Here is a 24,063-nt window from a genome sequence, read left to right as displayed (position 1 = left end):
ATATATGAAAGAAGACAAAAACATACAAAGTATATGTACAACTAAATTTCAACAATATATACAGAAAGGTTGCTCGGGGAAAGGTCCCTCTCGCTCAGTGGTTGAGACTGCCGCCGGGCAGCGCTGAACCTTCCTTCCCCAGCCCGCGGCGGCGGGTCTGGCCGCGAATCCCTCGCTCTGACTTTACTGCTCGTCTCCGGGAGACTGTCCGGCTGTGTGCGGGTGCGGGTCTGTGCGGATGAGGGGGCTCTTCGAGTGAGAGACGGTGGTTTCTTCTGAGCCGCAGCCCATTACATTTTGAGAAAGCATGCAGATTTTGCTTCGTGGTAATGTTCTGATCTTACAGTATATTTGCATTTTTCAACCAGTTCTCTTTTTTTCCCCCAATCCTAATTTTTTTTTAAAATCACTTCTTCTGTCTTTTAATCCTTTCCCCAGTCCGGATTTGGTGAATAAAAATGAAGGAGCTTTGACTAGTATCTCTTTCATCATGTAATGTCTTTAGCTCATTAAACAAGTAAAAACGGCTGCCATGGTAGATTCAGGTTCTTGTGGGCAAAGTCTGTAAAAAGTTTGTTTTGACGTATACTCCACAGAGAAAGAGGCTGGTGCCTTGGAGTCCAAAGGAAAATATCCTAAAGAGAAGTGTCTTCTGTGCGCCAGAATGAAAATTGTGTCTTTCTGTTCAAGATCAATCGCTGAGGTTACTTTAAAAAAAAAAAAAGCCACTCTGTCTCTTTGCCGCATCTACAAGTTCACACAGAGCCTGTTAGCTGGCACGACTTGGCAAAGCAGGGGAACTTCTTGCCATGTCGAGACGAGGCGTTCTTGGGAGATTATTTCTCTTGGACAATTCACATCATTTGTGGTCTCTGCATTGTGTCTTGATGTGGAGAAGAATACCAGTGAGAATAGCCAGGCATGTAGCTGTTTGGAGGCATATTGACTCCCTTGGCAGAGGCTGAAACGTCCCAGACTGGAGGCAGAGCTGGAGAGCGAGGGGAGAGGGCAGCGGAGCCGGGCAGAGGGTCGCTTTCGTGGGGGTTACTGCCCTGCTTCAGCAGCTTCTTGAATTTGGAGCGCTTGTTCTGAAACCAGATCTTCACCTGTAAACCGAAACGCATTAGATATTAGGCTGCCGTCAGCGCTCGGGGCACAGCAGGGAAGACCCCGGGGGCTGGGGTTCTAACCTGGAGAAAGTCTTGAGGGCACACGCCAGTCGGGTGTGGAGCTGGGGATGGGGAGAGGGGAAGGAGGGGTAGCTGCGGCTGCTCTCGGGCTTTGGATGCTGCCGGAGAGAACAGGGAAGGCAGAGCAGAGCTGAAAAGCGAGAGGGATGCAGCTTTTAACCTGGGACGTTGTTTTCCCTGAGCAGGCCAGATTGTTATGGCTGAAACAGACCACAGGCTCTGAGGTCTCCTGTTTTAGCGCCTCATTCAGAATTTTGGAGGTCATTTGATCATTCGGGCAAACTGTTGTCAAACATGGGCAATCATATGATTTTGTGCCAGGAGACAAGAGCCAATAGACAAAGGGCATCTTACAAAGAAATCTCGCTTCTGAAATCCGCACGATCAGTTCAAGCAGTCCACGCTGTTGTGGCGGGGGAGGAGGCAGGAATGGAACCAGGATTGCGTCTTTATATCAAGATGTATTATTAAAGAAAGAATAATTTTATTTTCTCTGTGAGTAATAGTATATCAGCATTGCTTTGGGTCTCATCTTTCTCCTAACACAGCAGAACTCCCAAAGAGGGAGCCTGCACTCGATACAGTGTGCAAGGATCAGACCCACTGGCAGATCAGAATTATTATAGAAATTACACAGAGGTAAAACATGCATACAAAATGTATTTTTTAAAATCAAACAAAGAAAACACATCCCCCACGCGTATTTGACCTCTCAAACTCTGCAATGTTAGGGGATAAGCAGGACTTCTCCTCTAGCTGCAAGATCAGGATCGGGCCCCTAAAAAAAAATCTATGCATGCGAGAGAAGAAGAGAGAGAACAGTGAGACAGAGCATGCATGCTGAGGACACTAAAATCCCATTTGCAAAACCATCAGGCCCGTTCCCATCATTAATGTTTTCTGAGTATTTAAAAATCGCTGTCTGGAAGAAAACTGTTACTAATGGCGTTGATAAAATCCTAAAGTTATTTGTTAAGATCATAGATTCACATGATAACATTTTGCCCGAATTGATCCCATCTATCCATGCACTTCTCCACAAACCCCAGCCTGATAAGCCTGTAATGCCTCATAAGTCTTTCAAGCTTAAATTAGCAGAATGGCACAGCTACTTCCAACCACACTTAACTATGGCTTAACCTGCCATAATTTTGTACACGGCTGTCTTTGATCTCCAGATCTATTATCACCTTCCGTACATTTTGCCCAAGGCTAACCACTGCATTTGCGTTAGTCATCCAGGGTAAATTAACTATTGATTTAACAGGTATTTCCTAACGCGTTCCTGCTTCCCCTCTACCTATATACGTTGCTACGAGGCAGCTTTGCTTTTAGCTGTACCTCAGGCCCAGTGATTCCTTGCCTTTGTTTCGTTCTCCTTTTCACAGCTGGGCAATTGCATCTCGGTGGTGGAATTATCCGAAAATACAGGCAATTTTAAAACGTTATGTGTGGCATCAAAAGGGAGCGCTTGCTCGCAGACGGCTGAGGAAAGGGCGCTCTCAGCTCTTTCTGCGGTTGCCCGATCTCTGTCGCACATTGGGTGAGTCCTAGCACAGAGAGATGGGAACCGTGTGCGTTACCTTTTCTACCGTTCCCGACAGAGGCCAAAATGTTTAGGGAGCATCATACTTTGCTTGGCCTTTGTTGCTCGAGCAGGATTTCAGTGATTTGGGATTCCCAGTAATTACCTGTGTCTGGGTAAGTCCTAATGAAGCTGCCAGTTCAGCTCTCTCTGGAAGTGCCAGGTACTGAGTCTGCTGAAAGCGATGATTTAAAGCCTGGAGTTGTAGACTAGAGTAAATGGTTCGAGGCTTCCGAATCTTTTTCCCTTTTCCATTAAATCTGATTTCACCGTTTTCAATCACTGTGGTTTTTTGCTGATCTGCAAGCAAAACAACACAGCTGAAACATCGCCCTCCTTAGCTATTAAACGCGGGTATTTTAGCTGCCACGGCTCCTAAAAACGCCAGAGCCTGTCCCGACGCCTGTTCAACCCCACGGCGTAGGCACAGGCTGCATCTCCTTACAGGCACGCGTGGCACAGGCTGCTGCTTGGGAGCTACCGGGAGAAAAAAACAGATGTCCGGGCATAGTGGGCACGCTCTCCTTCTTCCCAGGAAGAAAAAAATAAAAATATTTTTTAAAATTTAAAGTGCAGCCCTGGCTTTGCGAAAGTATGCCTTGTTCCAGGGCCATCCAGGTTTTACTCGGCTAATTGACTTCGCGTCGCCAGTTTGGTGGTCAGTGAATCACCAGTCCGAGACTTTTAACAATGCTTTCTCCCCCCCGCCCCCCCCCCCCCCGCCCCCCTCCCGTGCCCCTCTGGATGGATATGTACGTCTTCCTGCAGAAAAAGAAATACATAAATCAGACGGCCCCCGAGCGGAATGCGACCCGCTCGCCTGGAAACTTTCACTCCTCAGGTGTTAGCAGGAATTTTGCCTAAAGCCGGTCCCGCCGTAACAAAGGAGCGCCGAGTGCAGCCCCCGGCCGCCGGCCGCGGGGCGAACGGGGAAGGCGCCGGTGCGCAGCTCCGCGGTACCGCCGGCAGCCGCCGCTGGCGCGGAGGGAGCGCGGCGGCCCCGCTGCCGGTCCCGCAGCAGTAGGCCCGCGGAGGGGCCGCGGAAACAGGCAAACCCCCGCCCGGGGTGCCCTCCTGGGGTCCCCGCCTGGGGTCCCCGCCGTCCCGCGCACCCAGGGCTGGCGCCTGCCTCGGCGGGAGCGGGGGGCACGGCGCGGGTCGTTATGCAGGTGCCCGGAGGAGGGGGGGGGGGGGGGGGGGGGGGGGGCCGGGAAGAGGCCCGGGGATGGAGGGAGCGGGGGGAGAATCTGGCAGCGGGTTCGGGAAGCGGTGCCGGCTCACCTGCATCGTCCGCCCGCGTCTGGCTGGCCGCGCTGCTGTTGTGGTAGGACTGGAGGTAAGGGCTGTGCTGAGAGTGGCTCACGTAGGGGTAGGCGGCCAGCGAGCGGTGGTTGTAGGAGCCGGCGCTGCCGGAGTAGGGCGAGCTGTGGTGGTGATGCTGGTGGTGCGGGTGCGAGCCGGCGGCGGAGTGCAGGCAGTGCAGCGGGTAGTGGGCTCCGGCCATTGCCGGCGAGCTCTGCTGGGAGTGGGGCGGCGGCGGCGGCTGCGGCGGCGGCGGCTGCTGTTGCCCGAACTCCATGAAGGCGGATTTGGAGGAGTCTTGCGCGTCCAGCCCGTCAGCCATCGTAGTCATGGTCATCATCAAAGTTTGGGAGGGAGAGCGCGGTGCTCCCCGGCTCGCCCCCCGCGCTCTGCCTCCTCTCTGCCCAGCCACCGCCGCTCCCCTTACCCGCCGCGGCACCGCTGGAGAGGCGGCGGTGATTTAATTTAATTTCTTTTCTTTTTTTTTTTTTTCTTTTCCGCCTTTTTTTTTTTCCTTCCCCCCCTCCTCTCCAAGGAGCCGTTGTGCGAGGGGCCTCGTTCACTGAGGGAGGGGAGGAAGGGGAGGGCGGTGTGCGGGGTGTGTGAAGGGGGAGGGCGGGCTACTCCCGCCGCTTTTTTTTGCGCCGCTCTTTTCCTTCATCCCCCCGGCGCGTGGGGTGGGTGTTGTTTTTTTTTTCTTTTCTTTTTCTTTTTTTCCTTTCCTTGTTGGGGGGGGGGGGGGTTGGGGTTGTGGAGGGTGGGGGCAGTTGAAGGTGGGAGCCGGGAAAGTTGGGGCTCCGGCGCTCCGACTTGAAGGGCAGGGACGCGCACGACTCGAATGGTTCGTCTCCGGAGGGCAGCGCCTCCCTCATTGGTCACTCGGCCCCGTGACGTCATAGCCGGCAGCGCGCGCGCTGCCCGCTCCCGCCCCCCTTGCCCCCCCCCCCCCCGCCCCCCCCACACCCGCGCGCGTTGCGCGCCCCGCGCGCGGGTGGGGAACAGGGATCGTCTGTCCCCATCCCCCCTGCATCCCCTTCCCCCCAAACCACGCATTCCCCCACCGCACGACCCCCTCCACCCCCCACCCCACCACCCCACCATCCCCCCCCCCCCACCCCCGACTCCTTGCGCGGTATTTTCGCTGCGGCGAAGCGACGCGCAGCGCATTTTTCCCCGCTGAACGCAGCAGCAGCAGCTCCCGTAATGGCTTTCAAATATATGCAAATGGCTACGTGCGGTTGGCGGTTTTGGCAAAAAGCTTGATTAGGATATAAACGACCCGAGGAAAAAAAAAAAGTGCCTGCGCCCTAAATTTGTCTTTAGATTACAATTCCAGTTGATTTTATTTTATTGTCAACATTGTTAATGATAAAAATAGAGTCGTTTTACAGTTATTTTTACTTTCTGGAAGGAGGCAATTAGACTTCTAATCAGGAATACACAAAAATCTCCCATGATTAACTGCAGTACTTTGTTCAAATTGCTGCTATAAAATTCAGAACAATTTGCCTGTAATGATTATGGACTGGGTTTATTTTGGGAGGTGGAATAAAAGTGGATATAGCATAAATTATCCTCTAATTATACACCAGTGTCGCCTCAATTATCCTCTTATCAAAATGGTTGTCTAACTGCCGCATTTAGTTTCAATTCTCTCCTTTTTTCTATAAAAAGAACTTCATACCTTGTTATTATTAATCCATTTATTATTTGCAAGGGGATTTATATCCGAACATCCAGGTGGTATTACCACTTCTCTTTCAAAGATGGACTAGGGAAAGACATTAAGTTTGATCCAGCACGGCGGAGGATTTCTCTCTCTCTCCTCTCTCCTCTCTCCTCTCTCTCCCCCCTCTCTCTCACCCCCTCTCTCTCTTTTTTTCCCCCCTTTCCCTCGCTTAAATCTCCTCGCGTCCAGCTAAGCATGAACTCCAGAGACAGACCCCATCGGAGAGGACTGAGGTAGGAAGGACCCTGCGGAACTCGCTAAGCCTAGAGAAATCCGAAAGTTGCTCTAGATGGGGAAAGGTGCTGGAGGCTTCGGGCTTTGAAAACCAACACCGACACCAGCCGCCGCTGCTTCCAAAAGCTCGCGCAGCCCAGAGATGTCCCCAGACCGATCCCAGGTCTTGACACTGCCTCTCACTGCGGCATTCCCTGAGGATTGGTTTTCAGATTCTGCAGATGTTTATTTTTTATTATTATTATTATTTAACGCGTCGCTTGTGGAAATACTTAGAGGGGTTTAATTTTTCTTTCTGGGATTTTTTTTTTCTCTTTTTCATTTCTTCCTTTATTTTGGAGTTGTGCTTCCCCACAGCCCGATCATTAGCTCTGGGAAGCCTAAGGATGCGAGCCCCCTTTTCGCATACCGTTGCGGGGGGGGAAGGAGGAGGAGGGGGAAGGAGGATGCGAAGGGATGCTCTATCGGTGGAAGGGCATAACCCGTGGTCTCTCGGCACCTGTAGTTCATATGGCTTATTTCGGGGGGGGGGGGGGGGGGGGTGTGGGGGTTTGGGGGAGGGATGTCTTTTTTCCTGTGTGGCTGGGATGTTCTGAACCCCTTTAGCCACCCTCTCATCGTTGTTTCACTTCTTGAACCCTCGGAGTCGGTTCAGTAACTCTGAATGCAGTTGTAAGTGTCTTGCCTTGTTCTCCGGCTTTTAACAAGGGTTCCACTTTAACACGCGAAAAGGTAACCCGATCCAGGCGTTTACAAATCTACAATGAATAAAAATATAGAGAAAAGGGGAAGAGAAAGGAAAGAATTCCTACTGAGACTCTTTATTCATAGGTGTAGGTAATGTACTCAACAGGAACAGGTACATTTGGCAGTTTTATTGCTTTATACCCTCCAGCTCGCTGCTAACATCACGAAGGCGTTTTTATCGCAGGTGTACATACTAGCATTTTCTCCAGCAGCAAGAGCATGCATAACAAAAGATGTCAGAAAATAGGCTGGGGAGTGTTTGCAACACGTTGCTTTCTTGTTTCGAAATAATTCCTGCAGCATAATGGTTGCTAACCCCGGAATGGGGGAAAGTTGGGCAGAAGAGGAGACCGCTTTGAAATAATACCTCTATGCCGCCTCGGCGAAGGGAATAAGGCGTCTGAGTCAGACAAAAAAAGAGAAGACAGGGAGAATCTGCAGGAACTGCTTCCTGCGATGGGCAGCAGAAGGAGTTGCATATGCATCTCTCGTTCAGCCTAGCTGACGGACGAGATGCGGTGAGGCGAGCGGGACAAGCAGCGGCTCCGGATGTGGTCCGGGGGGAGCGGCGGCGCCGCGGGGATGCGGAGCCCCCGCCAGCCGTCAGTGGGCGCCGGCCGGGGGGAAGAGCTGGAAACCCCGGCGCTGCTCTTCCCCCGCGGTGCTCAGACCTCCTCGTTTGTCGTCAAGACAGTTGACTCCGTCCAAACTCACACCGATAATTTTCCCCAATTTAATTAGGCCCACCAGGGGTCGCGGGGAGGGGGGGGCTATGGGGGGCCTGGGGAGAGTGGGGTGGCGAGCAATAGGGGCCCGAGCCGTGTCCTGGTAGAAGCAGCAACTGCAGGGATATGTATTTTCTGAGGTTCAGGCATATCCTTGGCCCTTGCTCTGGGGGGGGATGCCAGGGCACCTGGGAGGTCCCTGCCTGCTGGGGAGATTGTGCTGCTGGGCACCAGTCCTCCCTGACTCCCATTTGCGCGCAGCCGAGCTCTGTCATCGGCCTCTTTCTGGAGAAATTACACCTGAATCAATTGCTCTGGACGCACCAGAACGGTGTAGTGCTCATTTCCCAGGGTGGGTGACTCGTGAAAAGGGGGTGGGGACGGGCACCCCACACCTTCTAGTCCCCTCGCCCTGAAATCCCCCCGAAAGGGAACAGGCAGAAGTCGCGAGTGAGAGGCGGGAGCCCACGAGGGCAGATGCCTTGCCTCAACTGAGCTTCCCGGGAGCTGCGCGGGACAGGACGGGTCAGGAGCCTGGCTGGATGGGGCAACGTGCGAGTTAGGGGGAGGCTGGGGACTGTCCTGAGGCGAGAGCCCCTGGACGGCCTCCTGTGAGCACACGTCCATCTCTGGGAAAAAGCAGCAGGAATTAATAGCATGGGACCCCCCTTCCTGTCTTCCCCTCTCTTTCCGCGGCCAAGCCCGAGCTCCCGGAGGTCTGCGTTGCAGCCCTGGTCGGGGGCGATGGGGATATGCCCTGTGCGCTGCTCTGTACTCTGTTCCAGACCGCGAGTATCACCGAGCCCCGCCTGCGCATCCCTGGCCTGCCTTCTCTCCTCACTGCCCGGTGTAATATTCCCAGGGAATGCTCTCCAAAAGTCACACTCGCTCGTCTGGAGAGCAAGGAGGCCTATGTATCCCGAGAGTGATTATGGCTAGTATCTCGCCATGCCTGGGCTGGCTGAGAGCCCCGGGGCAACGCTACGCTCCCTTCCTTTTCCCCCGCCGTCCTGCCCTGCTCTGCTGAATGGCGGAGAGCGTGGCACCACGCACCGGGCTCCCTGTGCCCCAGGACTGGGTGACTTCGTGCGACAGGTCTTCGGTGTCACCTTAAACTGCTTCGCTTTAATGATGTTTGTGGATAACACTTTCAAAGGGCCAAAGCGTGTTTGCGTGGTTTGAGGTCACATTTGTGAGTAGAAAGATGTCACACAACAGACACAACAGTTAGAAGGCGCTGACAAAAAACAGGAAACGGGGTTCTATTTTTAGGGTGTAATAGGAAGTTAATGTAAGCGGTCAGAAGCTTCCTATATGCCTCCGAGCACCTTCTGTTCCATTCATTCATTCATCCATTCATTCATGCGTTCAACAATAACAACAAGGGAAAACAAACATTCCCGTTCTGTTTCTCATCCCATCATTCCCGGGAAGTCCTGCTGAGGTATTTGCAAGGGTGGGCTCTGCAAGCGGAGTCCCTTTTTCGGGTGGTTTATCTTGTTTTTTGGTTCACTGGGGGGGGGGGGGGGGGTGCGATAGCTGACGGCGTTCCTCAGTCGAGGCTCCTCCAGAAGGAGCCTACAGCGTCTGAGGGCTGCGCTCTGGCATTATATACCCCCTCTTCCCAATTCGCACCAGAGTCCGGGAGAGTGCTTTCTGTCTCACACCGGTCAGAGTAGCTGGGAAGGTCCGAGAGAAACTTATTTCAGGAATTACGTTGGTTCGTGTGTTTTTGCACGAGAAGCCCATGTACTCGTGCGAAGTAGATCTTGCAATAGGACTTTTTTTTTAAGTGGCGGAGAAATGCTGGGAGGAGGTGGGGGGGGTGTAGAGGGGGGTGGGGTGGGCTGGGGAGACGGGAGGGAGGGGAAAGACAAAGATTAGATTACTAAGGGCTCTTCTGGGGTTTTTTTAGCAACAGTACGGAATCGACAAAGCATTCGAAAGGTGCTCGGGAGAGAGTGGAGGTCTCCGGCAAAATAGTATGTGGAAAATCTTGAGAGAAGCGGAAAGCCAGAAAATATTCCCGCTGGCAGCGATCCGCTCCAGATGCGTTTTTGCGGAGAGACTCCCTCCGCGAATGCACGGGACTTTCCCCGCTGGAGCGCGGCTGTGGCCGCCGCCAAACGCGCGCTCCCGCCCCGCGCGGCCGGCGTTCCGCGGGTGTCCGCGGCAGCACGACCCTGATGTACGAAGCTGCTGCCCGGTACGGCTCGGCAGCCGCTGTCCTGCCCTGTCAGTGTAGCTTTGCCCACTTTATTTACAGTTCCCAGAAGCTCAGCAAAATATCTCTCCTTGCATCTGCCGATGACATTTTTTTCCCCGGTCTCTCAAGCCTGTTTACCCCAAAACACACGTTCTCCTCTCCTTCTGTTAGTATGTCATATTGCTATCGCCTTAATAGCAGCTGAGTGGTGAGGAAAGGGACCCGCAGAAGGAGGTCACCTCCTCAATCTGGAAGCGAGCCATTTTAAGGAGAGACTGAGGAATTTGAGCGCTGCCAGCGCGAGAGCAAGAGCGGAGAGGAGGCTCCTTTGGATTTCAACCCACCAACATTATAACAGACAGGCAGGCGTCAATGGCTTTCCATACCGCGAGTGTGAAGGAAGTGGCAGGGAAGCGGAGGGGGGGTAAACCCCAGCCCAGCCTTGCAGATGGATCACACACGCCGCTTTCTATATCGTAACCTGGGTCAAAATAATAGGAGTCAGAAGGGGAAAGATCCAGAGAGAACCAGCCACTGTCTCTTGTACAGATTTGTAGCGAAGCCTTGGCTGTGATTAAAACCTTACAGATAGATTCATTCAATGTGCGGCTCCGTAGAGAGTCGCAGATTGGGGTTTTTTGTTTGGTTAATGTTTTGTTGTGTTGTTGTCGTTGGTTGTTGTCCCTGATGGGGGGTATGTGTATGTGGGGGGTGTATACCTACTTTAAAATGCAATTAGGTTTCAAGCGAGTGGCGGCTCCGTTGGAGGACGGAACCCCCGCGGAGGCCCTGGCCGCCCGCCTCTCCGCGCACCTGGTCAGGTGTGCACCCGCACCGCCTTCAGTGAAATCCCACGGATAGGTCTCTCCCCCTCTGCCCATACGGCGAGCCTGGTCTCGGCATACGTGATCCTCGTGAAGAGACTGAGAGGGTGGCTGTGCCTCCTTCGCCCCTCCGCTGGGACCCTTACATGGCAGCGGCGTGGGGGGATCTTCTCCGAGGGTCAGGGGACCTCCCCGAACGCAGCCGCAGGTTTGCAGACCGCCGCCTGTGAGGCTTTCACTTGGCAGGCGTCCCCGCCTGCCCGGGCGCTGCTACAGCAGATGTTTGTTTTAGCGGGGACTTAAGTTGTTTTGAGTTTTTTTTTTTTTTAGAGTGAAAGAAAAGAAAAACAACAATTAAATAAAAAACCTTTATCTGGCAGAACAAGATTAAATGCAATAAAAAATAAAAACAAAGCAAAACAAAACAACCCAACCCACCTCTGCTCTTAAGTGCCCATCTTGGAAGGGCTCAGAGGAGAATGGAAACTCGGGGCTCTTTTAAGACATCAGAGAGGCTACAATTTATCCTGCGGTAGCGGCCAGTCACACCCCGGAGCCAAGAGCCGCGCCGAGCCCTCCCGAGCCCAGACACGTCGGGTTCAGCCCCGGCTTCCCATGGCCACTCGGGTGCTGAGCCGGTGACACCAGCGGGGAACGTGTCACGCCGGCTGCGCTCTGGAAGTCTCGGATTCCGGCGAGAGAAAGCAGAGGCTTTAATTACGGCAAACGAGCGCGGTGTCCTCTCTCTTCAGTCTCTTTGCCTTCGTTTATTTTTAGTACACTTCAAATGTCTACACATTTCCCTTGTTGAGATCACTGCAATTATTTACTCTGCCTTTAGGGATGCATTTACCCAAGCAATGAATGGAAATGTAGTAAACACTGCGCAAAGTCAATGCAGTTATTGAGGTTTATTTATTAGGAAAAGAAGTAAATATCTCGGCTTTACTTGTTTCTTCGGGCAGACTCGTTATCTAGAGTAGATTGCAAGGAGAGTTCTTCACTTATTCCCGTGTAATGAGCTTGCTTTATACGTTTATCTCGCATCTGCATCTAGCCTCTTTTATGAGGGTCTCAGCGGACTATAAAAACAAATCTAAAAGTTAATTTAGAAGGATAATCCGGAGGGATGCGTTATCTGATCTCTCTGTAGAAACGTAGCTAGGTAAGGTCCCGTAACTGAAGGCGTAAAGAGATACATACAAACAGAGCATCGCCTCCAGCAACCTGAATTCCGCCCGCATCCACCGTCCGGAGCGGGAAAGCTCTTGACACTGAGCGCGGTTTCACTGGCAGAGTGAAACTGCTTTGCCGGACTGACTGGTCCTAGTTTGACCACGGTGTTATCCTACACACCGCAAGAATTATTATTATATTTTGCGAGTTGAGATCGTCACCTTTCTCCACCTGTTTGCCCTGACCCCTCTTCCCTCGACCATCCCTCTCGCGGAATAAACGCAGGAGGAAGGGGCGCTGGGGGACGTGGGCGGTAAGAGCACATTAAATATCTGCGGCGTGAGGCGCGGGAAGTATTCCGGGTTTCTGACAGCTGGATCTGAAACAAATCAGATCTGGATTAACTTGCCTGTTTTGTGAATTGTCTGCATTTGAGCAAGCAGCCCTCGCCCACTCCGCTTCTGGCAGGTTTTGTTACACGTGCCTCTATAAATATATTATCCCAACCCTCTTTCCTCGTTGGAGATCTCTGTTCAACAAAACAGAAAACAGAACGAGGAGAAGCGATTTTCTTTTTTAAATGAAGACATTTATAAGTAACCTAATTTTGTATCGTGGAAGTAAATTTCATGCTAGGATATATTTCGCGCAACATGTAATCTTTTACAGCCGGAAGACATTTAATTAAAGCCATATTCGGAGAAGTACGGCTTCAAAGCAGTCATACGACCACATACCTCATTCATATTCAGGATCCGTCCACGAATTCACATTGTTCTAACGTGGGACATCGCCTCTACAGCAGAACTCTGCAAGGCCTGGGCAGCATGAGAGATAACACAAAGGAGGGCAGGCACGGGCGCGCTTTACCAGGCGGAGAGGTGTTTGTTTAACCCAAACACCACCGCTTTCTGCTTTTGAGCTCTCTACATTCGGTCGGAGGAGCTCCCAGCAATTCATATACACTAGCTAGGGGCTGGGAGGAGAGGGAAAAGTCCACGGAGGATGAGCCGGGGTTAAGCATCCCGAGTTGGGTGCTCCCACTTCGTTTCCACACGCTGCTGCCCACTTCATGTCGCCTTGGGAAATACGCACGTAGGGACAAGGTTTGATCACACACTTTGCCATCCCCCTAGAATAAGGCCGGGGATCTTGTGGCAGCCCCATTTCCTAGCATTTTGGGCTGTTCGGGAAGCGGTCACGCAGACTCACCCTACACACCTACGGGGGATGGCGCCCTGCTGCACTGCTCACGGGCATCTGTGAACTTTTTATCGCGCTCATACCGTTTGAACGACAAACACACTTTATGTTCAAGTTTTTGCCCCATCTTCTGCTCGACTGTAGAGTTACTCAGATGAAGATCAGGGACCCTCGAAGAAATGGGGGTGCAGGAAGGGGATAACCCAGGCCCCAGGTGAGAGCGGGGTTCAGCTCGACATCCCACGATCTGCGGGGCTCAGGTGCCGTCTGTCCCTGTCCTTCCGGCTCCGTCCATGGGACACTAGCTCTTTCGTTGAAAGCACTGGTAAAACTGCCCTGAATTCGGCGAGAGCCGAATCGCCCCCCACCCCCTTGCACAGTTTCTCTCTGGTCACTTTTGCCTGCCTAAGCGGCTGCTTGGTGCCTCCCGCCTTTCCCTTGCCATCCCCGGGGCCGCTGGTGGGAAAGGTTGGTGGTACTCGAGAAGCCAAGGCACTTGTGCGCTCCGGGGTCTTGCCAGCAAACCCTTTTGTTTTCTTTTCGAAAGGGATGGCAAAATACTTCCAATGAAGCGGGGAAAAGCGAAGCGAAATAAACCCACTTTTTTTTCCCCCTAAATAAATCATCTCCCTATCCAACCCGAAGCAAAATAAACGCGCAGCAAATCGAGTCGCCCTCCGCGGCTGCCCTGCCTCGAGTTGGGGCTGCTTCGTTTCAAAGGGGATAAAATTCAGCGGCGAAATCAAATCAGAAAGGTTCTGGTTAGTTTCCTTGTAGTGGTAATTAAAAATATTAATTGGTTGTGTCGACAGCTTAAAAAGACAGGTGTTGCTAAAAAAGCGTCATTAATCTTCCAGTCATTACCAAGCGGCGATGGGTACCGGACTGGGAGAAGGAGCCGATTGTTTATGAAGGTCTTGCAAGGTTTAAGAATGGAGATTATAATAATACTACTGCTAATCGGACGACTTTCTCCATTCCTTTGAAAAATGAAAATAAATCAAATGGCCTGCCTGCAGCCCTCAGTTAGAGCAGGGCAGGAAGTCTTTCATGGACTTCGACCCGTTTAAGATATTTTAACGTTAATTTTCGGTGCATATATATATACGGTTAAAAGTAGGGACAATTATTCATTATTTCTGTCTTTTTTTTTTTTTTTTTTGTCAGGTGACCTGTGGCCCGTGAATAAAGTAAGTTTTGCACAAGTTTTCGGTACACCAATCTAAACTTCAAAGGCTCTGACTAGCTGCTTCGCCCATAGGGAAAAGTAAGAGCGGCGTTGCAGCCTAGGTGTGTAAGAGTGAGGAAAGGAGTAAACCCGAGCCCTAGGCATGAGATCCGACCCAGCTTTTCAAATGGGTGGGTTGGGGAGTTGTTTGTTGGTTCGTTTGCGGTTTTGGGTTGCTCGGGCACGCCCGGAGACCACACAGCCGCGGGTGGCCGGACCGAGCAGACTTCCCCGAGGGGAGAAGAGCTACGGGTGCGGCGGGGGAGCGGCGCGCCCTTGTCCCTGTGCACACGGAGAGGGCACCGGCGGCCTCCGGGGAGCCCAGAGCCGCCCTTCGAAGGCGACGCCCGGGGGCTCCCCAGAGAGAAACCCGCCCCCTGTTGTCTCCAAGAGACTCGGGCCGGGCTCCCCTCCCTCTGCTCGGGGCAGCGTGGCCGGGCCGAGAGCCGGGGCTCCGGGCCGGGCTCCCCCGGGCGCTCGGCGCGGCCTCCCCTCACCGCCGCTCCCGCCGCACGTGATGCGGAGCGGAGCATGCGCGCGGCGCCAGCCCCGACGGCCCCGACGGGCGCGCCCGAGGACGGCCCGAGCCCCCGGTTCCGCCGGGCCCCGGCCAGCAGCCTGCCCGCCGAGGCCTCCCGTCCCCACACCGAGGAAAGCTGCGAGGCGGCCGACGGGTCGTTTTAAATCCTCCCGATGGGGTTGTCCTCCCAGCTTGCGCGGCCTCGCCCCTGCCCTTCTCTCCCAGCCCGGCTCGGCCTCCGGAGCTCGGGCCGCGCCGGTTCTGTTCCGCCGGCCCCTTCCTCTCCCTGGCCTGTGGCACCTCACTGAACGCAGTGAGTTTCTGTCCGCACCGCCCCTGCTCTGCTCCCTGGGTAGGGCCGGCGGGGGGATCCGACCGCAGCTCCGTACCGGGTAAACGCCCCCCACGCTCCTGCCCAAAATAATCTCCGAACGCCTCCGAGCCTCTCGCACGGGGGTGTTCCTGCAGCTGAGTTTGATATCGAGGGTCCTTTCGCATGCGAACGGCGCTGGCTCCCGGCAGGAACTCACCAGCGTTTGCGGGGAGCTGCGGGGGGCGAGGGCCGGGGCCGAGCGGCGGCTCCCGCACCTCGGTTTGTGCACCGAGGGAGCCCCGCTGCCCCAGCCGAACACCCCGCTCCCTCAGCAGCCTTCCTGACGGGCTCCGAGCCGGCCCTGGGGCCGAGCCCCCGTGGAAACGCAAAGACAGCACACAGCCTCTTCCTACTTCGGATCGGTAATGACTTTCCCCCCTCACTTGTTCTAAAACAACAAAACACAGACTTACCTGAAGTGGTTTTTATTTTCACAACAAGGGATATTCCCTGCATTGCACACATACACACAACGCATGCACACGCACACACACACACCCGCACACCCGCACACACACACACACATATTAACCAATAGAAAAGCCAGATATGAGGGTTTGATGCTCTGCTGTGACATGAATAATTGTTGCATCGTGTAACTTCCTACATCTTGGTTTTAATTTGCAGTGAACCAAACAAAGATATTTGCAATTTTTAAATAAGCACTCTATGTAATAAATGGGAACATTGTGCATGAATGCTGTTTCTTCCCCTTTTCTTTAGAAGACATTATTAGCTCTGACAGCATGCAGCTCAGGTTTGGAGGAGAGGATTTTGTAAAGGGATGATAGACAGGAAGGGCAGCAATCATGGGCTTCTTGGGCTAAAGCTTTTTTTCTTTTTTATCAGAATGTTCTGTTCGATGCCATTTATCCTTGATGATAGAAAATTGCTCTGTTGCCAGGACGCTGCTGCTGAAATAGAGGGCAGGAGCCACATTTCCATTTTGCAGCTTGAAAGCTATTCAAATGAATTTGCAGAAAGGGGAGAAAATCTAGAGATAAACAAATGAGAATAAATCGAGTTCTCCTTTCCTCTCTTTTCTTTCTCTTTTTTTTTTTTTTTGAGGTGTGTATGTGTGTACGTGTGAGTGACTTATTCATTTTCTACATAAGGATTTTAGTTCATCAGTGTTTGCAGCACCTGGGAAGTGCTCCAAATCAGGGAATACTTATTTTGCTGCTGTTCTACTACTGAACATATAAACATATTAGAGAAATTTACGTGTGTGTGCGATATGCAGGCACCTACGATTTCCTTACATGTGTGTATATACAGCTAGACCCAGAAATGCAGTGCTGGATACCAAAGACATGTAACACCACCTTACAGTAAATGTGATTTCTCCCAACATTTATTTGTTGATTCTGATGAAATACCTCGTAGTTTTAAAACAATTAAAATCTATGCTTAAGTTATAGCACTGTCCTTCCAGCATAGCTAATTGTGTGGGAAATCTTCATTTTCCCTCCTAGTCCATTTAGATATTTCCGGAGTCCCAAGGAGAAGTAATAACGCATCTGGCTATAATCCAGCACGCAGCCCAAGGGCTAATATTTAATCATTATTTTTAAATTAAGCACTGAATAAAATAAAGCCAGAAACATTATTTATAAATTGGAATGAATATAATGACAAGTAATTATGCTCTTCCTTCGCTGGTGATTCAAGGCTCAGCTGAGCTCCTCAGTTCAAATCCAAATAAATGAAATGTGTGAAGCCTGTTAAACACTTCCATTTCATTTACTTGTTCGTCTGTAGGCTGCTGATGTGTCAGGCTGGAAATACTGGCCATACCTTGACTGGGGCTGTAGAAACTCTCAGAGGTCTGAGAGCCCGATTACCACAAAATAACTTTAAATGAATTCCAACTTCACTTCTCTGAGTAAAAGCCGGTGCTAGTGAGTCATGGGGTTGAGAAGATTATGCAGACTTCTCTTAAGCATAGGATTTTAAACGAGCATAATATGTTTGATGACATACTATATTTGATCACCTTGTTTTTTTTCACTATGTCACTTCAACAGAGTTTCACCTCCTATTAATCTATAATTAGCACGTTGGCTTCAAGCATGATATATTTCAAAGCGGCATCTTGTTAGATGTGGGTTCCCTTCTGCAAGGAAGAAAATTCTGGAAGTAGAAAAGAAACAAACAGGACTGAAAAAGAGGATTGATTTATTGGCCTTGGCCAACAGCTTTTCCATAAGTGTCCAAGCAGTCAGGCATGTGACTTCACTATTGATTTTTAAATATCCCTTCAGCTGAGAAGTTCAGCGCGCAAATAATAATAAACTCTAATCACAGCTGCTATTAGATTAGGCTAAACACGGGGATCGGAGGGACCGGCCGTGCCCAGCGCTTCCCGTGCCCCCCGTGCCGCGGGGGCGATGCCAGGGGCTCTGCGACCCGTCCGCGGCAGCGCCGGCGGCGGGGGAGCCCCTCGGGCTGCATGCTCCGGCCCGCTCCTGCCGAAGCCCGTTCCGGGGAAAGACGGCACCTCAGGGAGCCAGCAGCGAGCGGAGCGGGACCCTAGGGGCATCCCCGGCCTCCCTTCCCCGCGTCCCTCGCCGGCAGCCGGGGGCGGCCGGGCTGCTGGGGCCGGGCGGGAGCGGCGCACCTGGGGGGACTTCCCGGGCCCCGCGGGGCTGGCGCCGGGCAGGCGGCGGAGCCCGCCACGCCGGGAACGTGCCGCAGCCCCGCCCGCGGCCCCGGCCCGGCCCGGCCCGGCCCGGCCCGGCCCGGCGCCTGTGGCTGCGGCTGCTCCGGTGTCAGCGGCCCGCCCGCTCACCGCGGCCCCCCGAGTTCTGGCATGCGGGTGCAGGCGGCGGGCAAGGGCACGAGTCCCGCCCTGGAGCCTGGCGGGCCGTCCCGGCAGATCCCGGGTTGCCCCGCCAGCGAAACGAGTGCTTTGCGGGGGAGATCCATCGGCGGGGGCCGGGCTCCCCCTGCCAGGTGCCTCACTGTCAGTAGAAAGGGATAAATTATAATTCGAGGGACGAGATTAAAGCCGGCCTGGCCTGGTCTCCTGCTATTATCTGGGAGATGAGAGCCTCTGTCTGGGCTTCCTCCTGCTGCCCTTAATGTGGGGACTTGACTTGGGCTCAAGGAAGTCAATGCTTGCACATTGAAGTGATTGTGGGTGTCAACCCAAATATCTGTAATACCCACTGCAGTTCAGAGGGTGCCAGTGCATTTTCAGACAGCAGGTGATTAGTTGTAACGATTATTTGTAGGTCTTTTATTTAGGGAAACTTCAGGCCTACATGAGTCCATACTTGCTTAGTGACTGTTTTTGAGTACTCAAAAAGCAAAGATGACTAGAGCTGGGTGTGAAGTTTCAAAGGCACAAGGTTGAACAAAGGCATATGTGGACAAGAGATGACAAAAGCCATGGAACTGCCAGCAAATGCTAGAACCACCAAAAGAAACCCCCAAAACAAACAACACCCCCCCAAAAAAACACACCCCCCCAAAAAACCCCTAAACTGAAACAAAACAACCAACCAACCAACCAAACAAACAAAAAACACAGTAAAACAAAAAAGCCACCAAAAGCCAAAACAAACCACCAAAACCCCACCAAAACCCGCCACAACTTTTCCAGCCGTGTACTTGTAATGTGAACCATATTGTCACAGAAAACAAAACGGATCATATACTAGTGAACAACCTTGACTGCAGCCTGCCCCTTTTCACTGTAATTTCCTTGGTGGTGTGCAGCAGGCCATGTTGCTGCAGGCCCAGCCTGCTACCTCCATTTCTCCTCACATGTCTCTGTAGGGGCTTACAGGCAATGGAGAAGGACATGCTGACATGGCAGCAGGGCATTTCACAGCCTCCTGTGCCCTGGGCAGAGCTGGGTCTCTCCATTACTAGCCGTACAGAGCTGGTAATTCTCTTTTGTCACAGCTGTCCAACACAGTGCCTAACACTGCACTTTGCTCCTCTAAGTGGTCAGGCTTACACTGTCTTTTTCTTGTGGAAAAAATGTATGTGGCCATGTGATTAAAGCATGTCTAATCATGAGTTCATCTAAGGAACTGAATGTGGGTTGCACATGTAACCTCATGTCTGGCACTTTCTACCTTTGAGTGACTAACTTCACAACCTTATTGTTCTTTTGGCTTCAATGTATAGGTGTGAGAAAGATCTTTGTGTTAACCAAAGCAATACCAAGAAGCCTGACATTTTTTTATAAAGTTGGCTTTTTGTTGTTTTGTTTTTGTTTGGCTTTTTTTAAATGAAGTTTGTCTAAAGTTTGGTTTTATGCCCTGAAAGCAGAAGTTTGTTTTCCCTTTGAATTCTAGCACAGTACCTAAAAAAACTCTTCAATTTGGGTTCAAACACAGCCACAGTTTCATGAGAATGGCTTTAACTCACAGCCCAGTTATCACTTGATCTCTGGCTCCTTCTCTTCCCCAAAAGAGAATTAGAATGCCACTTTTCTGATTACACTAATTTAAGAGATTAGGTTTAGGAAAATTAAAGGGATAAACATTTGAATATGCATCTGTCTCCTTATTGCCACTTTCAAATGGCTAGGCCTTAATGGTGCATTCCATCAGTAAACCATTAACTTCAGTTTAAAACCATAAAGATTTTGCTATATAAGAATCTTTTTAACAGATTTACATTGTTAATTAAGGGCTTAGGAATGCATGAAATCTTCAGTTTACAGATCCACAAGCTTTGTGAGACTTCTGTCACTGAGAAAACCACAGACCTGATTTGGTTCTCCAAAGTAACACTGGCTTGAGCAAACTAGATTTTAATTTCTCAAAAAGTTCTTTTGCATTTTCAAATGCTGAATAGTTCTACATTTATGCTGGTCAGATTCAATACCATTATACTAGTTAATTCCAGCTCCTTCTAGACTTCTTTGCATCTTCCTTGGGGAATCCTCTTCTCCAAGCAGCAGAAGTGCTTAGGGGATCAAGTCTTAGCCAGGTGTGGCATCAGAGTAAGGACAGGGCATATACATTCAAACTTCTGAACTTGAAGAATATTCCAGATACATCAAATATACAGGTTTCTTTTAAATTTCTGTTGAAGCAGATTCAGAAGGCTACCTTGGCAGAGGTCTGTTGTATGAATTTGCTACTGTTACACAAATGGTAAATTTCTGGGCTGTAAATGTACCTGCTCTGTACTGAGTGATTCCAGAGAAGTCTCTAAGGTGCTTTAATGGCCCTCCCCATCACCTAACTTTCCAAACATATCTCTGTGGTAATCAGCTACCTCTGAACACTGATGTTTGATACATCAAGTCATGTATCTCTCAGATGAACCTCAAGAAAGGTCAGACAACAAAAAAAAAAAAATAGCAGTTTTATTTGAAAGCATCCATGACAATATTTTAGCCAGATTGGCTGCTTCCAGACATTCCAAGATCACACACATGTTTCTTAAACATTTAAAAACCAGAGTTAAGGAAAATTAACCTGGAGTTTGTAATGAAAACTTTTTTTTCCCTCTCTGAGTTACTCAGTAAACTATGTAATTTTTCATAGGCTGCTAGTGAAGAACTGCCCCAAACCACCACATAAAAAAACCCTTAACCAATGTTTATAACATTTTAGTAATATTTCATATAAAAAAGAAGTATGCCTCTGGTTATATTTTGCAGTGGTTGGTTGTGACACTGAACAGTTACTGTACCAGCTACACAAAAGTGAGGGCTCCTTATGAGGTTAAAAACCTGAAGATTTTTATAGTCTAATGAAGACAGTAGGAAAACCTTATGTTGTCTGTATGGGTATTTTCACAAGCTTTCAGATGACTGAGCAGTCCCTACCTCACTGCTGAATATTCCCACCCCTTAGGGAAGACAGATTTGCTCACCATCCATAGTGTCCTTTTTGTGTTGCAAATGTGAAGGGAAGTGTGAGCTGGCTTTGCTTAAGCCAAGTACTGTTGACTACTGGAGGATGAATTGCATCTGTTCATTCTACCAATATTATAAATTAGATACAAATTGTAATAATTATGCTTAATTGCTTCTTAATTACTGATTAAAAGAAACGTTTTTATGATTCTTTATTACAATCCCATGAATTTTTTTCCCAAGGATGTTTAATCACCCAGACATTCTGAAGAACAGCCACAAATCATATTTTAGTGGCAGGATTAGAAAGACGGTGTTGCGTACACCATTTTGAATATGAGCATTTGCATATGACCTAAACTTCAATACAGTTGGAACATTTTTGTCCAAGCATTGCCAAAAAAAATTGTGCAGCTTTTCAGTACAAAGATATTTCAGATATCCAGAGCATGCTAGGACACTAAAATAGCAATGGATCCCCCCCCTCAGTATCATAGCCCTTTGTTAAGCAGATGAGCTTGCAGGCAGCAATGAGGGAAAAGAACTTTCAAGATATACCTGGGATTTTTGCTCTTAACAGTAAAGTCCTCAGTTCAGTGAATCAAGAGGAAGAGGGGGAGGATATTTTTTTTTTGTTTGGTTGTAGAGTAGGGAAAACAGATGGTGATTTGTCTGCTTGAATCCAAAGAGCCAGGTGAATAATTAATCAAGATAATTGGCCAAAGAGCCAAGTCTAGATAATTGGCCAAAGAGCAACAACAAAATTGACTCTACATTTACAGCTTTGAGAGAAGAGCTCATGGATATAGAAATAATTTTGACTATTCAACAAATGCTGGTTTGGGCCCCATTCTTCTATATATATGAATTGACTATCTTTTTTAAAGTCAGCACAGACATGCTACTAACAACTGCTGATATCAGACTCTATGTACTTACAATCTGAAAAAAATCCTATTTTGTAGCTAAGAAGTCTATTTAAAATAATTTTCCAAGCATTAGAGAGACCAACTGCTACTAGTGGTTTAGAGTGTTGGATTAATTATGCCCATTGCACTTCACAATATAAAGCACTTATGATTACTACATGGATTGTTTTTCTGGGGGAGGGGAGGGTCTTGACAGTTGGAAAGAAAAAAATCTTCACTTATTTTCTTTTGTCTTTGCTTGTTATGGAGCCCACTGAATTCATTGGGAGTGTTTCCATTTGTTTGTGTGGGCTTCTGTCAGGTCCTGTATATGCTACTGTGAACTGGAGGGGGAAAAGGAGTATACTTAAAGAGAAGAGAACCAATAGGGCAGGGGCTAAACAGAGGTGAAGAATAGAGCTCTTTGTCTATTAATTAGGGTTTACATGCCTTGTGGAAAGCAGCATTCCTCCAGCTCTGGGTCCCTCTGCCCCACTATTTCATGTTTACATCTCCCGTGCTAGTTGCTCTTCAGATCAATATAGTGCTCATGTATTATGCACTGAGTAGCACTAACCATAACACTCCACTGCTCTGGTGCCTAGGAAGGGAAGGCGTTGAATTGAATAAGCTTTTCTAGGGTCAAAAATGCTTTTTGTTTCTGCAGATGATGCCCACTCTTCCTGAAACATATTGTCCAGCTCTACATGCACACATACCACAAGAACTTTTCTCTGAGTTACTCAACAACGTCTAATCACTTGTTGCCTCCGGAGAAACAAGACCTGGTGAAACTGTGGAGCTCTCCTGATGAAGTCTTGCCAACAGCTGAAAGTGGAAGGGCTCACTGGACAGTGCTAGTTCCTTCCCATGTCCATATTCTCTTGGTAACACCCACCAGAAGACAGTGACAATTGGTTGCAATTAGAGAGGAAAAGTGCCATTGTATTTGACACTAGGCTGGACTCTGGGGATGTTCTGTTGCTGGGTGTGTCTCAAACTGCTGGGTGACCTCGGGTAAGACATTTGGGACTTAGACTTATGATCAGTTTATAACAATTTAACAAGCTATTGTGTCTCAGTTGAACAGCAGTGACTGTCCTTGTGTGCACTTTCACCCAGAGCAAATGGGCTGATGTGACCCAAAGTGTAGCTGTATGAACAAATTAAATCAGTGCAACCAGCTCTGCTGCCATGAGATTGTATCCCTGAGAAGTCAAGTAATCTGGTTTAAAATTCATGAGGTTTTTGTTTTGTTTTACTCTTTTGTTCTTGTTTTTTTTTTTTTCTGGATTGTTTTTAATCTTCACCAGTTCCCCAGTGCATATATATATTCCTCATATATATTCCTCACTGGAGGCATATAGCTTTTTGGTAGCAATGTTTGGCATATAGTGTCAGTGCTGATTTAAAATGTAGCGAAACAGGTCCGGTTACTTTGCCATTACCGCGGAGTAAAAGGATGTGCATGGAGTGAGCAGATCAATTGGTGTTTGAAGATATTTCAGTGTCGTTGTGAGTCTGACGTCTTACAGCCCAATCAGCAAAGCACCTAAATGTCTCCATGAATCACAGTAATATATTCCTCACGTAGAAAGGGAGGAGGTTTTACCTCTCTTTTCTTTCTCTGTCCAGACTGTAAATTGCATAGTAGAAATGTTCACACTTCATGTTAGTACAGAGTCCAACGTAGTTATGGACTGTTCTTATCAGGGGTCTGCATACAAGTACAAATAAATCACAAGAGTAACAGAGGGAGAGGTGTGCTCACCTGTCAGTGGAATATAGCAGAAGGCAACAATCAGCCTCTGAATTCATAGGCTTTGGTGTCTGCCAATTAGCACTAACCTCAGAGTAGCAATAAAGGTATATCCTGAGCCTCCTTTCACTAGGCAATTTCCCTCAGTAAGATATTTAATTATTATCTGAAGTGCTTTATTTATTAAGTAATTATTTTGGTAGAGAAACATTATCTTAATAGTACAGTAACATGTGAATTATCATTTTACATCACACACACAGACACATACACAGACACACACACTTCCCATTATTGGGCCAGTATTTTACAGCAGTTTTGTCTTTTGTTTGTCAGGCAAAATAATGTGCATTTGTGTGAGTTAAGGATGACATAGGACCTACTTAAGAGCACTGAAGAAGGATACGATAAAAAATGAGCTTACAGAGCAGGACAGGTATCTGCTACCAAAAAAGAGGAACCTGCTCCTCAGGAGCTGCAAGGTTATGCCTCAGAGAATAAGAAAGATGAAGTCACTGGGTTGTGAA

General features: G+C 49.6%; 1 protein-coding gene across 1 annotated transcript; it reads right to left on the bottom strand.

The window, feature by feature from the left end:
- Window positions 1–854: 854 nt before the first annotated feature.
- On the bottom strand, window positions 855–4,676 carry DLX6 (distal-less homeobox 6). The gene is made up of 3 exons (XM_062495136.1): window positions 4,057–4,676; window positions 2,882–3,075; window positions 855–1,106 (listed from the first exon to the last, which is right to left on the bottom strand). Exons 1-3 carry the CDS (start codon window positions 4,415–4,417, stop codon window positions 855–857), a joined length of 807 nt encoding a protein of 268 aa, XP_062351120.1. The 5' UTR covers window positions 4,418–4,676.
- Between the last annotated feature and the right edge of the window lie 19,387 nt (window positions 4,677–24,063).

This window comes from Cinclus cinclus, chromosome 1, assembly GCF_963662255.1.
Source record: "Cinclus cinclus chromosome 1, bCinCin1.1, whole genome shotgun sequence".
Lineage (NCBI taxonomy): Eukaryota > Metazoa > Chordata > Aves > Passeriformes > Cinclidae > Cinclus > Cinclus cinclus.
The sequence above is the reverse complement of the archived record's forward strand: the minus strand, read 5'-3'. Positions and strand labels throughout refer to the sequence as shown.